The following is a 17635-nucleotide window of genomic DNA, read 5'->3' as shown; positions in this document are numbered from 1 at the left end:
CATGACATCTGCCTCTCTCGCACCTCCTGTCTTTACTTTCCTTGCCTTACATGTCCTTGTCTTTCATCAGCTCTCTCCTGGTGCCTCTTGCTTTTTCCATAAAATAATTGTAAAAAAGTATCTCCAATAAAACTAGAAGCAAAATATATATTTTTTGAGAGTCTGTTTTTATTGAAGAATGTCTGCATTTTGATTTGCAGAGGATTTGCTCATTCCAAAGGATCAGCCCATCAAGGACATCAGAAATCTGTACAAAGTTGTTATCCCCACATTGGAACTGAAGGTAAACCAATTCTCCTTGGTACACAGGGTGGGTGGTGGATGATTGGCTTAAGAGGTGAGAGCACTGAGCCAGCAACTGCAGAGATCCTGCAGCAACAGCTGTAGTGTGGAGAATAGGAGTCTGGTGACGAGCGGAATTCCTGGCTCGAGGTCCCGAGGGGTGAGGTACGGGAGAGTGCGCGAGAGCTCCTGGCGCTTGGCAGCGAGAGAGGGTGCTGTGGGAGCGGAGAGCGCGAGTCTGCAGGAGGGCCGCCTGATCAACGCTGTGAGCTGCATCCAACTCTGTGTGCTCGGACATCGTCTGTTTCGAGTGTTCATTGTAATGTCAAATGTTCAGTGAGGTGTCAGATATTCATTGTTGCTCTACTGAGTATGCCCTGCACGTCTCGTGTGAATGCCATTGTTCAACAAGTAGGCATTGTGTGTCACTACTATTGTGCTATGCCGTGTACAGTTGGCTCTCTGTGGATTTGTGAAGTGTTTGTGGGTGTGCGTGCGTATCCCCTGCATACAATGTGTGCGTGAGATGGGTTGCAGAGTAGGAAAGGATCTATGCGTTGACCTGCTGCTTGAAGGTGGAAGTTGGTGACTTCTCAGTGTATAACCCACAATATAGGCTGACACCCCTACTCTTAAGTGTCCACCCATGGTTTGTCATTGTCTCCCCCACAGCTCATCACTACACACCTCCAACGCTAAACATGTCCTGGTTGTAAAACACAAAGTGCTGCATAACACAAACCTCAACACTGACTTTGTTATTGAAATAACGTTGTTGACTAAATGCTTGTATATTGACTTGACTATATCCTGTGGAGTTTTGACTTATTGGAAGCTGATACGTAATCAATGTTCCGAATTTCTTCCCACACCTTCAGGTGGACCCGACGGGGCAGTACCCTGACCTCGTGACGGTGCGTGCTTTCCGGCCACACTTCCGGCTCGCCGGAGGCGTTAACCTCCCCAAAATCATCGACTGCGAGGGATCAGATGGACGAACGTACAGGCAGCTTGTAAAGGTGATTTGGATATTAAGGAACAGCAGCTCCGCAGCAGAGGACCCGATACAATGAGACAGGGCCAAACAAATGGTGCTGCACAAATATATTCTGATGCACGTTGTCCAAAGGCCCCTTCAAACAAACTGGTCTGCCAGCTTATTGTCTAAAATTCTAAGTCTGTTGTCTAAAGACCCTGTCTGAGATGGGATTGTCAGTCTTATTTTTAAGGACCCTGTCAAGATCAGTCTAGCAGCTGGTTAAAAAACACGTTTATTTAATCGCTCAGGGTTGCACAATTCTGTAATTACAACAAAGGGACACAGGGCATCGCCACCAAAAATAAAATCTGTGTGACTGTTACGGCAAACAATAATAGCTATGGAGTTCGTACAGTGACAACAAGAGCAGTATCCATGACCGTGATGATTGTGACGATAATGATGGTGACTTTATAGTTTGTATTGCCTCGCTTGGCAGGGCCGTGACGACCTGCGTCAGGACGCCGTCATGCAGCAGGTTTTCCACATGTGCAATGAGCTGCTGGCCGGGAGCGCAGAGACACGCACCCGCAAGCTCAGCATCCGCACGTACAAGGTGGGTGATCGTGCGTCCTCGTCATACTCAATTATGCCGGGTTTAACGATCGGCGTCACGGGTGTGGGCTGTGTCTCTTCCCTTGGCGCCTTCTTCTTACCGCTCACTGGGCTAACGAGATGGGGTGCCTTGCCTGTGCCGCCCCCTCCCACGTGGGACCTGTAAGGTGGTGCCTCTGTCACAGCGGAGCGGCGTGCTCGAGTGGTGCGTGGGCACCGTGCCCATCGGCGACTACCTCGTCCACAAGGACACGGGCGCCCACACCAAGTACCGGCCCAACGACTGGCCCTCCATGCACTGTCGCAAATTCATGAATGTAAGGGCCCTCTGGTAACCAGGGCTGCCCCCACTTCTTATCACTAAACCCTTAGTAATACAGCTTTGAAACCTAACCTGGAAAGCCTTAGGCCTAAGCTGTAAGAATTTAATGTAAAAATGTGTGTATGTTTATTTTAGTGTTTAGCTTCTAAGGATTAAGCCTGAAGCCCATTACCGTATCTTCTTTGTACAAACTAAGCCCTAAGTTTTTTGCCAGGTATCGGTCGTAAAGCCAACCTTAAGAACAAGGACAACAACAACTTGTATTTATGTTGTGCCCATAATGCAAGAAACATCTCAGAGCTCAGGTTTTCAGCTGAGAGGAGCCCCTAATGGCAGCTCAACCCCATGGCCATGTAACGATAGCCGACCTTGATGGATGGGTGGATGGGTGTGCCGCGCTGTCCACATGTTGCGGCGCAGGACCGTAGGAACGGGGACTTGTTCCTCGCTTACCAGGAGTTGTGCCACCACTTCCGGCCTGTTTTCCGCCACTTCTTCTGGGAACGCTTCCTGGACCCGGCCGTGTGGTTTGAGCGACGCCTCTCCTACACGCGCAGCGTCGCCACCTCCTCCATCGGTCAGTCCCCCGTTGGTATCTCGGTGTTTTTTAGTTATCTTCTACTTTGGGATACTCTTAGAAATGTAACTTTTAGTAGGTGGAGCCGGGTGGCTCAGGGGTCAGAGCACTCGGCTATCTCTGCTGAGACCCCAAGTTCGAATCTGGACCACCGCCCATGATTAAACCAGGTTCTCAAGTTGATGGTCTCAGTCCAGTCATCAATGACTGAAACAAACCCATCAAATTTAATTTACTTTTTTTACTTAATATGGCATCTTCCAGTTCTACGAATTCAACATGTCAGTTTCATTTACATCAGATGAATAATATTTTTATGGCATTAAAAGGTATGATGTTGGTTTGGATAAAGGGACCTATACACTATCAATTCAAAAGAGATGCATTTATAATAAGTGTTTCCTCTTTTTTTTTAGTTGGTGGTTTCAAACGAGGCTTTGTGCATTCCACACATAGTATAGTGATTTCACGTTACATGCAAAGCATGATGAGAGGACTGATATTTTGATCACAATCGTGCCTTTTGCCGTCTGGAAATCATGTTACTGCAGTATTATGACTCTTGTTAGTTTTCAGCCCGGATGAGTCTTGTATTCTTGTCTAACGAGTTCCTAATCTATCTCGCAATATAAGAATTGGTTTAATTCCGTGCATTAGGGAAAGTTTTTATTGTTATAAATTATACACACAGCTACCTAGCACGGTTAATCCACAGCACGTGTTAGCCACACTGGGATAAATGTAATTCCACTGGTTCTTCTACGTTCTGCATTGGATTCACATCACCGAATAGGTTGAAGAAAGGCACCAAAGTAGATGTGAACAGGCATAGGAGGTTGCGATGTGAGGGACACGTGCAGGGTGGAAGTGGGCAGGGTACCAAGACAGGCACTTGGAGGGGCATCCAGAAGTCGGCACCCAAGCGGCAGACCGAGAGCCGGGTGGTCTTGAAGAGACTGTAGGAATGGTCCTTGAAGGATGTCGACTCTACACGAAGGGGAAGACCTAAAACCAGAAACTGGGACGATGTAAGAACACACAGTGGATGTTAAGTGTCAATGATCTAGCAGAAGAAAGAAAGTGATGGTGAGGAGTACGCTGGCATCAGCATTATTGGATGTGATAATCCGAATGTTACCGTACATTGTTATTGTCGTTTCGCTGTAACCCTCCCCCTCCACTCCGCGTGTGCTCCCCGTCGGTGCAGTGGGCTACATCGTGGGGCTGGGCGACCGCCACGTGCAAAATATCCTCATCGACCTCAACTCGGCCGAGCTCGTACACATCGACCTGGGTACTCGACGACTCTCGCTCCACCGGCAGCTTGATCGCTCGGGATGCGACGATTCACCCACTGTGCGACGATTCAACGGATTGTATTCATTAGGGATAAAAATAATTAGTATATACCATAGCGTTAGTGCAGTTCTTAGAAAAAAATATCACAAAAGTGCTATGTTCACATCGGTCGGAGGAATCTCCTAATTATTTTACTCAGTTATGTAACTACTTTGCAGGTAAGTTTCTAACTTGGCAAATTCGGACCACGATGCAGGAATCAATTGCCGACTCTTTGTTGATTCATATCCTGGGATATTTTAATATTTTGAGAGTTCGAGTACTTCATATAGAGGCAGGTGGTTTAAAGTTCTATAAGCAGCTGTGTAACCTAGCCACTTGCCATTGTTGGAGATCCTGACCAAAAATCTGAAGGACATTGGTTAAAATAGTAGTTTGGGATAGGCTCAGCCCATCACCCTCCAGGATCAAGAAAGTGGGTCACCAGATTGTCTAAAGTTAACGGTGGTTGTTAATCGACTGACAAGCAGCATAGGAATGTGGATTACTATTTGTCTTATAACTGGCTTAAGGTTGTCAATGGAGGCAAGGACTCTGCCCCACTTGGTTCATCTGATAAGGGACACACATTGGCTTTGACTTGAAAGTGCGCGTTGCATCGTGTTTCTAATTGGGAGTAGAGGAACCACCCTGGGACACAATGTTGTTGCTGCGCGCTCGTCCAGGTGTTGCGTTCGAGCAAGGCCGCGTACTACCGACTCCCGAGACTGTGCCGTTCCGACTGACGCGAGACATCGTGGATGGAATGGGCGTCACGGGCGTGGAGGGCGTCTTCCGCAGGCAACGCTTCCCTTCGTTGCGCTCATGTCATCGTGATTGCGTTCGCGTTGATCATCGTTGCCGTCATTGTCATCATCTTAGTGGTCATTGTCGTCATCACCTTGGTTTCCATTATAAACAGTGCTGTCATCATTGCCGAAGCATTTTTATCAATATTATCATTGTAATATTTTTTTGTTTTGCCATTTATCAGTTTTTGAAAACTATTTTCTTAAAATTCTTTGGGTCTTTCGGTAAAGTCACGTAGATAGGTTCAAATAAAATAACAAAAAAATAACAAAAAACTACGAAGTTTCAATCGCTTTTATTGTAATCAAAAGTTTTTTTTGTTGCTATTTTCTTTGAACCTATCAACGTGACATTTACCGAAAGACCAAAAGAATATGAATTCCTGCAGTCACGAAAGCTTTAAGTTAAGATCTTTTCTTTATAACTGCTTTTTGTGTTTGGTTTGTTGTTCAATCTTGATTTGAAGCTTTCGTGACTGCAGGAATCCATACCCTTTAGAGTATAGTTTGTTGTTCTTCCCCGCACCTCTGATTTAAGATGGTTGGCTATGTACGGTGTGAAATAAGTTCAACATACATTGATACATCACCAGCATCAACATCTTCATGTATTATTTTTAATGTAAGAGTTGGCGTGGTGGTAGTGGTGATGTTAAAGCTGTTTCTGGTACGAGTGCTGGTATTGGTGGTGCTGGTGATGGTCGTGGTAGTTGTGATGGTGGTTGTGGTGGTAGTCATGGTGGTCGTAGTGATGGAATTGGAGAATCGTCAAAGAGAGCACTAACACCGATCCCTGTGTGCAGGTGCTGTGAGAAGACAATGGAGGTCATGAGGAATTCTCAGGAGGCCCTACTAACCATTGTTGAGGTCTGTTCCCATTCGCACTTATATACTACATTATTTAACATATATTGTTGTTGTTTTGGTTTTTAGTTCAAGTAATGTTTTAATACGAGGCTACATTGTTGTCAGAAGTCAGTGCACCAAAATCCACTGCTGTACGATACCTCTGTGCACCCACATCTGTGCTTCCCATCTCCACCAATCAGCACTGATCGGCATCGTGTAAAGTGTTGTCCAATCAGTGACCGGCGTGGCATCGAGAGAGAGACTGCCATCCAGCAGTGAATGTGACAAAAGACTGTCTGTGTACAATTGTCATTGAAATTTTTTTATTATTATTTTAAATGCACAAACATAAAACAATGCCTATGTTTGTGCATGAGGGAACCATCAACGTCTTAAACACTGTTGCACTGTGATCCGGGCAGCCTGTGTTTGATTGTTATTCACTGATATGACACCAATGGCGCCTGGTGACTAACACTGGCCTGAGCCACCCAAAGGTTGATTCAAATGAAAATGTGAACGAGTCCAGTCTGTTTTTAAGTGAAGGGGCAGACAGGCATGTGTGGGCCATGCTATAGGTGTGGTGTGCCTCCATCGATTGGCTCTCTCTAACAGATCTTGCCCAACTGCATATTTTGGATAAACAGGGAACGTTTGATGAGTGTGGTGGGTATATATCTGTAACCTCGTGCTTTGTAGATAAAGGTTGGTAGATCACAAGATATGTAAAACTTCAAAACCTGCTGGGGCTTTAAGGTGAACAGGTGATGGCAGTACAGCAAGCCATATGGCTGTTTGAGTTTTATCTTCTCATATATGTGGATTCTTTTGGGTATTCCAATTCCTTCCCCCATGCAAAACTCTTATGAAAAAGGAATGGACCTAACATGTTAATACAGGACTGAAAAAAGCCTGACAGTGAAGCCCTCCTTGATAGATACACTTTGTTTACATCATTGCAATGTCAGTGGCGACAGGGTTGCACAGTCGTAACACTTGTGTGTGCCTCACGACAAGGAGGAGCTCGGTTCAGTTTCTGACTCGGGCGCATTTCTTCGTGTAGTTTATATGGTCTCCTCCTGTATGACTTTCCTCTGGATGTTCCATTTCTTCCCTAAAAACACATTGGTGTTGGCAAAACATTTAAATGCAGGACCCTCCTGAAAAATTGTCTTTGACCGCATTTACACCATTGGAACCTCATTTGCCAGTATCAAAATATGATAATTGGTTTTTTACCCTTTTATTTACCCTTTTATTGTTGCCAGATAAAAGGGTAAAAAAACAATTATCATTTGACCGCATTGTTGATTTCCTGGGCAAATAGGTCATTACTGTTATATAATATATGTTCATGTGCTTCTTTGATCCTAAACAATCAACCCCCCAAATCTTTCTTGGCAGGTGCTGCTGTTCGATCCACTGTTTGACTGGACGATGAACCCCCTGAAAGCGCTGACGCTGCAGACACGAGCCGAGGACGAGACTGAGGGCACCTCCACCATGGGCCCCACGCTGGGGAGAGCGCCTGCATCTGGGAGGGCCGTGCACCAGGAACGAAACGGGTGAGGAGAGAGCACGTGGCTCAGACCAAGGCAGCTCCATTGCTCCGATGAGATGCTCAGGTCTCCAGGTGACCAGACGGCTTCAGCAGGGGACTCTGAGAGGACAATGAACCCCCTAAAAACGAATTGCCATCAGCTCTGGCCTGTATACAGCTGGATGGAAGCCTTTCCTGTCTCATGCCTGCACGTAAACCAAGCTCATCGCTGTGCTGGTTATTCGCTTGGGTTTATTTTTTCTTTTGCTGCCTTTATGCTACCAATCTCGTCCATCGGCCATCATTCCTTCTCGTGATATGATCTGTCGAAGCCCACTTCCTTTCACAGTATGATGTATCTGATTTACATTTGTACCCTGAGTTTCATACTCTTAGTTCTATCTCAGAGTAATCACAGCATGCGTCTCTCCATGCTTACTTGTGCACTTTTCAGTTTTTGGTCCACTTTTGTCAGTGTTCATGTTTTTTTATCCATATCCAAGTGGGTAATGCACTTTTGTTCATTGTTGTTATGGTTGCACACTGCTGTTGCCACGTCCATTGCTGCTGTTGCAACGCTGCTCTATTTTTATTGTGTCTCAGACGGTATTGTTATTGCATCTCGGACTGGTGATGGTGTTGTTGTCTCAAACCATGTTGTTGTTGGGTCATCTTCTTAGGTTTTTTCGGTAAAGTCACGTAGAAAGTAAAATAAAATAAAAACAAAAATCACGACGTTTCGGAGGCAACACAAGTCTCCGTCATCAGGTGGGACGGAGACTTGTGTTGCCTCCGAAACGTCGTGATTTTTGTTTTTATTTTATTTTACTTTCTACGTGACTTTACCGAAAAAACCTAAGAAGATGATTCCTTGCAGTCCCGAAAGCTTCAAATCTAGAATTGTTGTTGGGTCTTGGGCCGTGTTGATGTTGTGTCTCTGACCGTGGCCGCGTGCAGGATGGACCCGCAGAGCCTCAACAAGATGGCAGAGCGCGTGCTCATGCGGCTGCAGCAGAAGCTGAAGGGCGTGGAGGAGGGCTCGGTGCTCAGCGTCCCGGGCCAGGTCAACCTTCTCATTCAGCAAGCCACCGACCCCAACAACCTCAGCCGACTCTTCCCAGGATGGCAGCCCTGGGTTTAAGGCTTCTTCCACCAAAAGTCCCACAGTAGAGCATCTCGCTTACTCCCCCACCCCCCATTTAAGTGGCATCTGGTGAAAGGAAGGAAGCATTGGCATGGTGTGCTGGCATCATCGTCATTGGCCATGAGGACATCGTGACCTGGACTTTGGTAAACAGCAGCGTGCTACCACAGCAACAATTTAAAGTTGTGTTTTGCTATTGTAACTGCTAACAAAGGAGAAGACATAGAATACATATAGGCAAATGGTAGAATAGTGTCAGAGCAGATATTGAAAGTTGATGTTGACATTGTAGCAATGGAGCTCATTGAGGTGTGCCAAACCACTCAGCTCCCAGAGGGTCATGAGATCAACTTCCAGCCAGGGGTTAACTTAGTTCTTCATCCCTCTATTTCATATAGAATTTGTCCCACTTAATGAGAAGTCAGCAATGGCTGTATCGTGAATAATCTGGTCTTTGTCGTAGGAGTTTGGAATGTCCTACATTACCTCGAGACCTTTAAGGGAAACAACCATTCCCCAATGCTTATTTGAGTGTGAAGACTTCTTTGACATGTATTGGCACTCAGGTGGTTTACTCCAAAGTTTAACCGAAAATGTCTGTTTATTTGGAAATTTTCCACTTGAAATTGGCAAAAGCTGCCCAGCAGCTCACTGGATGATGGATTCGCGTGAATGTATCTTGGTGAGCACCTTCGCCTGAACAAAAAACAAAAGTTTGCTCACGTTCTTCCCTCCTAATAATGAAATCAATTTCAAGGAGCCTTATAACTATGCCTTTATTATTGTATATGTTATCACTGTACTTTAATATTCACATCATTCTTGTCTTTTATGATGAATTGCACGTAAGTTATACTTGTAAGACTCTCTGGATGTGAAATATAGCTTTTGTTTATATGACACTGCTTGAGATTATAATTGAAATGTTTTTTACAATGTGGCCAGAAACATGAATACTCATGTTGACAATGTTTTTAGCAAACCAGCCTTTTATTAAGTACACGAGACTATTCGACTCCAACAAGCAAATCTTAGTCATCGTCGATCTGAATTTTACCACCCTTCATGAGCTGATATATACCCAGAACTAGGCAATTGGTGGAGAGGATATTCAATTCAGGATCATGGGAATAACAAAACTACAATTACATTTTTTTTTAAAGAATGCAAGATTCCTGGATCGAATTGTGACCCTAAATTATGACAATTTCTGCAATCACTAAAGGGATAAATATTTACATTCCTACTTAGATTTAATTGAGGTTGACTGGGGGAGAGAATGGGGCAGACAGTTATGTATCCACGTGTGAAAAACAACAACAGCTGCCATTCAAGTGGCAGTGACATCACCATGGCACTTGTGCCAGGCTATGTGTACTTTAAGGCCACGTGCAGTGGTGAAGGCTTGCTGGCAGGAGGTCACGGGACAGGCCCAGGTGCTATGGATTGTCTGTGCCCCCTACTGTGCCAACTTACTGTGTTTTAGCTGCTCGGCGTTCCACTCGTGAGCATCGCTCCTCCGCCCTCCACTGTTGTTGGAGGGCGACTGCCTCCAACTGCGCAGTAGCGTCCTGCCCATTAGCGTCATTCATATGAGCCTCCTCCACAGGCTAATCTTGACACTGCTGGTACCAGTTATAGGCATGTGCACTCCACATCCTCTTATACCCCATCAGCTCAATTTATTTTCCAGCTTGCTCCGTTCCCGTTTAGCCCCCTATATCCAGCCAAACAGAAGCTGCTTGGGCATGCTGTGGCTGGGCATGCGGGCTACATAACCCAGAAAACGCAGCCTCGCCTGCCTGAAGAACTCACCGATGGGACCGTGTCCAGATATTTCAATAATTTGTAAACTGCTCACACAATCCAGCCTGGTTAAACCCAGGGTGGATTGGAGAAAGGACAGCCTGAATATTTCAAACAGACGCAGATGCCCCAGCAGAGGTGCCCACACCTCAAAAATAGAGAAGGGAAAGCATGATGGTCACTGCATCGCAAGATTTCAGATGCGCTTCTGCGACCGTCTGGAACGCTATTCCGATATTAGTAAGCTATGCACTTTTGAATCTAAATTTAAAACTGCTTCCTGTGTTTAGTTTACTGTCCTTCCCCTACGTCTCCGATTATCACAGTTGGCTACATACAGTGTTAAAGAAGATCTACATACATTCGTGGCCAAGAAAACCTGTCTGGAGTGAAAGACCTGGTAGCTTCACATAGCGTTAGACAGCCAATTAAATGATAATGCCACTCGACTGATTCGGATGAGACCTCCACTGCCAAACCGAGCTGGTCATAAGCACACTCCATAAGTGTGGAAACCTCTCCACTGTCTTCACACCTGCCGCATCATCAATGGGGAGTTGAGGGGGTGGAGTGTTTGACACAATATCCAGGCAGGTGCTTGGTTTTTAGTTTTTGTGGGGCTGATGTTAAGGCACACTCAAATACATACAGGCACACACATGCTTGCAAGTTCAACTATAAATTCACACTCATGGGGGAGGCCCAGGACCAGTTCAGATATACACTACCACTCCCCAATATATATGCATGCTCATGATGACATATCTTATCACCTACATACTGTACATATCTCTTACGAATAAAGCTCGTTATCGCTTCTATCACTTTGAATACATCTCTCTCCTAGCTCCATATATTACATCCCTTAACACATCTCTTCTATAACTTCTCAATACACTGTTTTAAGTTTCTTTATAGCTGTTGGAAGTGCTTTCTAATTCCCCCTTGCAGCACTCAAGTAATTTTCGCCATACAGTCCGGGGCCTATTTTAACCTGACTTAACCGGAGATGTCTTGGGGTATGGTTAAGGCTACGATTTTGGCATGGTACTGTTATTTATAGGAAAGAATCATAGTCGTGGTGTGCAGAAACAACTACAAATTCACTTAAAGGTAAGATAATGAAATGGGGCAAAGGCCACACCAAAAGCCATGGTTAGAACCACTATATGGGGGCACCTGGTTGCATTGAGGTTGATCTATACCCCTCCGCCATTATTTCCAAGATGAGATTCTTCAAATTCACGATCTCCTTGACCTCCGTGACAATCGCAACCTCTGATGATTACTCATCGTGTACACATACAGCCCTGTTACAATGTAGCCCTGCTAATGGCGTACAAACAAAATATGAATATTACGTGATCTTTGGAGCAATTTTAGTTTTTACTAAAAACGTGAACTCCACTGCCTCGTGGACGAAGTGTAGTTATTGCATTTAATCTTTAAAGTGACTGGGCAGCGGAAGATGAAGCCTAACAGGGCTCTGGGTAACTAGAGCGATTGAAGATGTGTATTAAAATGTGTCGTGTATAATAAGATGGCCTCATCTATTAGATGGTCTTGTATTGCTTTATATGTTATCAAAATTATTGAATTTTAATTACTACACGCTGTGTCATTTGGTTGATAATTTTTTATTTTACAGGTGGCTGGATTTGGCGTTTTTGGTATTTTTACATTTTTGTTGTGACCTGTGCCATTCGAAGAAAGAGCTCAGTGAAAGCTAAGATATTGAAGCGACATAATGCTATGATTAAGTTGCAGTGAAAGCTTTATGAGAAGAAATGAAAGCGTTTGCAAAAGAGAATGCAAGAAAAGATGCACATAACTTAAAAATGCAAAGAGAAAACTGTGATGAAAGGTGTTTCATCAATGAGATGATCTTTGAAACGAGTTCCCCAATTCAAACTACTCAATTGAATCCACGAGACAGTTTCCTGAAAAAAACATCAACGTAGCATGGATGTTACTAATCCTGATGATGAGCAACGTGGAGTGCTAGCAGAGCAACAAGGTGATGATACACTTGTGTCGGTGAGTCGGAGACGAGGTTTGTAGAGGCACCTTTATTGAACACACAATCTCGCCTGCACACTCTACAGTCGCTAGCCGAGACAACGCGAGCCGTCTTAACACCGACGGCGCTGACAGAGACAGCTGACGGGCTGTCCAGCAGCGCAATATCGAGCGAAGACGGCAGCGACGACGAGACGATCCAAAACCGGCAGCCCCGAGTTGCCGCTTTCGTCCCCTTTCCTGCTCCCAGCGCGGCCTGGCTGCGCCTCCCTTCTCGAACCCACGAGCAGCAGGTTCCAGGGGCTTCCAGCAGATCGGGCCCTCCATGACCCTTGCCCCGGTTCCTCCGCCCTGCCGACACACAGCCGTGTAGATGCTCACCGGCGTGTGTCCTGTTTGTCCACCGCAGTTGCCGCTGCTGGTCACCAGCCGGCGCTATTACACTACACGTACCGATGTCACTGAACTCACACTGCCTATAGAGAGTCACGTAGATAGAAAACTAAAACAAACAAAAAAAATTCAAATAATAAAAGCAAAAAACCACAATAAAAAATAGTAAAATAAAATTCTAATAAATTGAAAATATATTCATTGGGTCTTTCGGTAAAGTAACGTAATAGAAAAAATAATAAAATATCACGTTTCGATCGCAGCACAAGCAATCGTCATTTAGGAGAAAAAAGGTAAAGCTGCTGAAGCAGGCTGTTCAAGGTTTGAAATGGGTGTAGTAGGTCCCAGGGCCCATGACCCTTGGAGCAAAACAAAGCTCGCCTCCTCCCAACTCCCCCTTTGCTTTGCTCCTGCAGGAGCGAGCTGCCTGGGCAGCGCCCGTCCCCCGCCCACTCACTCTGGAGCCCTCATAGCGCCTCAGAAACAGCGACATTTGGAGGCTTGCCCCCTCTTTTCTCTCCGCCTGATGAAGACCGCTTGTGTTGCGATCGAAGCGTCGTGGGTTTTTTGCTTTTATTATTTTAATTTTATTTTACAATTTTCATTTTCTTATTTTTATTGTGGTGTGTTGCTTTTATTATTTTCAATTTCTTATTTGTATTTTTTTATTTAAATTGTATTATTTTTAGTCTTGATTTGAAGCTTTCGTGACTGCAGGAATCCATACTCTGGTTCTATCGGTAAAGTCACGTAGGTAGAAAAAATAAATAAAAGAAACACGATGTTTCGGTCGCAACACAAGCGTCCGTCATCAGGTGAGAAATAATGATCTGCTGTTGTGGCTTTATATAGGTGTCGTGGGTTTAATGACTAGAAGGGAACTTCTCCGAGGCAACAGTTTTATTAACAATTAACACTTAACACATAGAGGGGTAACGGACCGTCACACCTGATACGCTATGGAGGTTACTCTCCAATCTAATACGCCGCTCACTGGTTAATCTACAGGTCTCCCGTGAGTGAAGCTTGAATCTTCACTGGTAAACAAGCTGGAGCCGACCCTTGGCAGGGCTCTCCAGTCCTCAGGAGGCTTCCTGTCTTCAGCTGGACGACGACTGCCGGGACCGTCCAGAGATCCGGCTTTTATAGAGAGCCGTGGCTCGCTCTGCCCCGGCCACACCTCCCTTCTCGATCCTTCTCGCAGAACCTGGGGGGTGATGTCATCCCCCAGCCCCCCTCCTGGGGTCTGAGGTCTGCATCTCGGTTACGGTTGGGCCCCGTGGCCCATGGTCCATTAACACTGGGGCTCAGCCCCTCTTCCGCCCCCTATTGGCACGTATGAGATACCGGCTAACTGCTAAAAGCACAGGAAGTGTACAATAATACCTTGACATCGGAAGGGGGGGGGAGTTTTTTTTTAAATCTTTTATATTAAGTTCGCTTGCTTGCTTGCTTGAGTGCTTGCTTGCGTGCTTGCTTGCTTGCGTGCTTGCTTGCTTGCGACCGTGCAAATTTTCCACTCGTTTTTTAACCCACTTCCCGTGATCCAATCGAGCTGACATTTTCCACACAGACTCGTTGTGACAGACAATTAATGTTCGTGAAAGAAAATTCCCAAAATGTTACACTTTTTAGGCAAAAAAAAAATATTTTACGTATATTCAAATAGAACTCATTCATCGCTTTGGCTGAACGTCACAGTATAAGAGCCCAGAGCGTAACCCCTCCACAGGCCGTGGCGGAGTAGCGCAGTTGGTAGCGCCTTCGCTTCCCATGCCAAAGGTCGTGGGATCGATCCCCGCGTCCTCCACAGGCGAATATATTTCTTTAAATCCTTTATATTAAGTTCGCTGCCACGCATATAAAGGATTTAGTGAAAAACTTTGTTTTTACTGGTTATACTTATTTTAGAGTCGTGGCTGCAGGAGTTCACGAGGAGAGGGGGGAGGGTTTGTGGCGTGCAGCCACGACTCTACAAACCCCATTCCCCTCCTCCCGTGCCTATATAAAGCCACAACAGCAGATAATTATTTTCTCACCTGATGACGGACGCTTGTGTTGCGACCGAAACGTCATGTTTCTTTTATAATTTTTTCTATCTACGTGACTTTACCGAAAGAACCAAGAATACTCAAAACAATGTTGTTTCAGAGAGCCTACTTCAATACGTGATCAATGCACATTCGTGATGGACTGGACTCATAGGAGTGTGCAATAACAAATGTTTTTACATTTGTAGAGCCAGTGCGTGTGCAGAGGGTGCAGGGACAGTGCATGGTCGAGCAGTCACGTGTAGTAATTAGGGGGGATTGAGATTAACAGAGGGCGAGTTGAGACACAGGGGGAACCATCAAAGGAGTTCAAGAAAGGGGGCGTGGCCGGGGATAAAAGGAGGCGAGAGACGAGGTTCGAGGCTGCCGTGGGATCGGGGTCGACCGTCTTCGTGTCGTCGCCACTTGCGTGCCATCCCTGGCCCAAGTTCTCTGCGTGCCATCCCTGGTCAAGTTCTCTGCGTGTCATCACTGACCAAGTTATCTGCGTGAAGCACCCTAAATAAGAAATAAAGAAACCCTCTACAGTTTGTGTTGTCCGAGAGTCATCACACATTTGTAGTGGCATAGCGCTGGCTGCTGGCAGAAAAGGGGATCTGCGGCGTACCGCAGTCCTGACGTCAGCAGGCCAGGATATACGCGAGAGGGGGATCTAGGGGAAAGGCCACAGAAGGGGCACACCAGGATCCCGCTGGTAGGTTCCAGAAAGGGGGCGTGGCCACGCTGACGTCATAAGAGGGGCCCCTGTGGGGGACCTCGGGGCTGTTGTTGGAGTGGGATCCCTGTCGTGCTGCTCAAGTCCTTCGTCGCCATTCTTCTCGTCGTCTTCACCATTCTTCTCGTCGTTGTCTCCGTCTCTACCAACTGCCCAGCGCGCTTTACACAGCGCGCTTTACACAGCGCGTTGACGCAGTAGAAATCGCGTTGACGGTGAGGCGTGCCCCATCGCCCTATCCCCGCCGTTACTTTCCCGCTGGCATTCGCCTCTGTTCGCACAGCGGATTAAGGCTTATCCACCCCGGGGGGGTGCATATTCATGCCGCCGCCGGTTCTTTTGTTCAACGCTCACCTTGCGTGGGAAAGCGCCCCTCGTGAGTTCACCTTTTGTGGTGGGGGGGGCGATCGCCCGATCGGCGGGGGCCCGGCGAGAGGAGGAGGGGGGTGAAGGGGGTGGAGGGCGTCGGCCCCCACAGTGACGCTAAGCACAAAACCACTCCTTCTTTGCTTATCATTAGAAAAGTCCGAACACCAACTATTTTTTATTTGCTGTCACTCATTGGTACGGCTGTCAGCTGTCCTGCTGCGTTTCCCGGTAGCTGCAGGTGCAGGCCTCAGCCACCAGGTGGCTCTTCACGGCTGCCTCGTCACCCAGGACCACCGACATCGCGGCGGCTCTGGACATATTGAGGGATTCTTTTTACTGAATTCTAAAAAAATGTTTCTTGTTATTTTGTTTCCCGACCCCCGTGTCAGGAGTAATGATTGTTATTGTTGCATGACAGCACAGTGACGGATGGCGATGGCTTTGGGGACGCACTCATCCAGCAGTAGACAGATCATGGCTCGCCATCGAACAGAGACGGTCACTGCATCGCGCGGCGCTTTCAGGCGCGCTTCTGCGGCCGTCTGGAACGCTCCTTCCCATATTAGGAAGCCACTGTAGCTACGCACTCTTAAATAATCTAGCTTCACAAACTCATTCTTTATAGAACTTGTTTTTGTGTTTAGTTTGTTGTCCTTCCCCCGCACCTCCGATTAGCCACGGTTGGCTACGTACGGTGCGAAAGAAGTTCAACATAAACCAGCCTGGGCTGATGACAACGATGATGGAGTTCTAGAGGTTTTTGTCACCCCCCCCCACCTCTCACCCCCTTGATCTGGAGGGTTTCTCCTCTGATCTGGCATCGCCGTCGCTCGCGAGCGGTGTTGTCGGAAGTGACGTCACGGGCCCCGGCGTCTCGGTCTGGGCAGTAATCAGCGCCGATGTTTATTTCTGTCACGAATTAAAGACGCGGAAATAAACAACAAAACTTCGTGGCCATGGCGAGTGAGGAGAAGCCAGTGGTCTACACGATGGAGAACAGGCCCATAGTGACGTGTAAGATACAATATTAACGCGTGCGCGTGTGTCGGAATCAATGTGTGGGTCTGGGACTGCTCCTGGAATCGGACCAGGCCCCAGTGCTTCCGAACTATAATCCCACGTTAGTTTAACTATTAATAATAATAATGGTTATTGTTCGCATTACATGAATACTGCAATATTTTACGTGCGCGGTTCTTCGGTGCATTCGGTTGTGATGTTAAAAAACATTGCTGAGGTGTACTGTAGTTGTGGTAGGTCCCGGCATACGAACGTGGACAATATCGATACGCAGTGCGTGAAGGCTCGGAGCAATTAATTAGCATGTTGGTGTTTTCATATGGCGGGCATATCGATATGGCGGGTATATCTTGTACATGCCAAGCCCTTTCGGCAATGCACTGCTCGGTCAGGGCCTCTTCTTCGCCGTGATGGCCCTGGGAGGTATTTTGACCGTACTACTGTACCACGCTGCCTGGTCGAGGTAGATGTGTGTCGTTAAACCCGCCACCACCCGACACAGCCAACTAGTAAGGGTTGTCACGTCAACAGAACGTGCCACCACGATGGTTCGTGCGGGTTGGTACGTGCGGGGAGCATAGACGTGGGAGCACGATCCAGGTTCAACTCGACTTAGCTTCCGAGATCGGGCGCATTGCGGGTAGTTTAGTCATTGGCGTGGTGTACATTATTGTAATACAATTGTACATCTTAATATCACAGTGCTGTACTAATTGAACGTATGTTTATTAAACGTGCGAGAGCCCTTTTAGGTCAATTGTTTACATTTAGTATTTCAATACTGTACGTTAAAAGAGAGTTTAGTCA

The 17635-nt window shown here is 46.5% G+C and overlaps 2 protein-coding genes across 2 annotated transcripts in view; both read left to right on the top strand.

Annotated features, from left to right (window-relative positions):
* Positions 1-11122, top strand: part of ATM (ATM serine/threonine kinase) — a 77516-nt gene extending 66394 nt beyond the window's left edge. The window contains exons 55-64 of the mRNA XM_078878163.1: positions 201-283; positions 1161-1301; positions 1761-1877; positions 2044-2193; positions 2619-2775; positions 3983-4069; positions 4800-4914; positions 5726-5789; positions 7176-7336; positions 8269-11122. Coding sequence (XP_078734289.1) covers positions 201-283; positions 1161-1301; positions 1761-1877; positions 2044-2193; positions 2619-2775; positions 3983-4069; positions 4800-4914; positions 5726-5789; positions 7176-7336; positions 8269-8452 — 1259 coding nt within the window. The 3' untranslated portion in view covers positions 8453-11122. The remainder of the gene's footprint in view (positions 1-200; positions 284-1160; positions 1302-1760; positions 1878-2043; positions 2194-2618; positions 2776-3982; positions 4070-4799; positions 4915-5725; positions 5790-7175; positions 7337-8268) is intronic.
* A 5539-nt stretch (positions 11123-16661) lies between these two features.
* The window catches only part of TRAPPC10 (trafficking protein particle complex subunit 10), a 31850-nt gene continuing 30876 nt past the window's right edge, over positions 16662-17635 (top strand). Inside the window, exon 1 of the mRNA XM_078878156.1 lies at positions 16662-16822. Within this exon, the coding sequence (XP_078734282.1) occupies positions 16765-16822 (58 nt within the window). The 5' untranslated portion in view covers positions 16662-16764. The remainder of the gene's footprint in view (positions 16823-17635) is intronic.

The sequence above is a fragment of the Lampetra fluviatilis genome, chromosome 50, assembly GCF_964198595.1.
Source record: "Lampetra fluviatilis chromosome 50, kcLamFluv1.1, whole genome shotgun sequence".
In the NCBI taxonomy this organism is placed as follows: domain Eukaryota; kingdom Metazoa; phylum Chordata; class Hyperoartia; order Petromyzontiformes; family Petromyzontidae; genus Lampetra; species Lampetra fluviatilis.
Note: the sequence above shows the minus strand (reverse complement) of the source record. Positions and strands in the feature narration are given on the sequence as shown.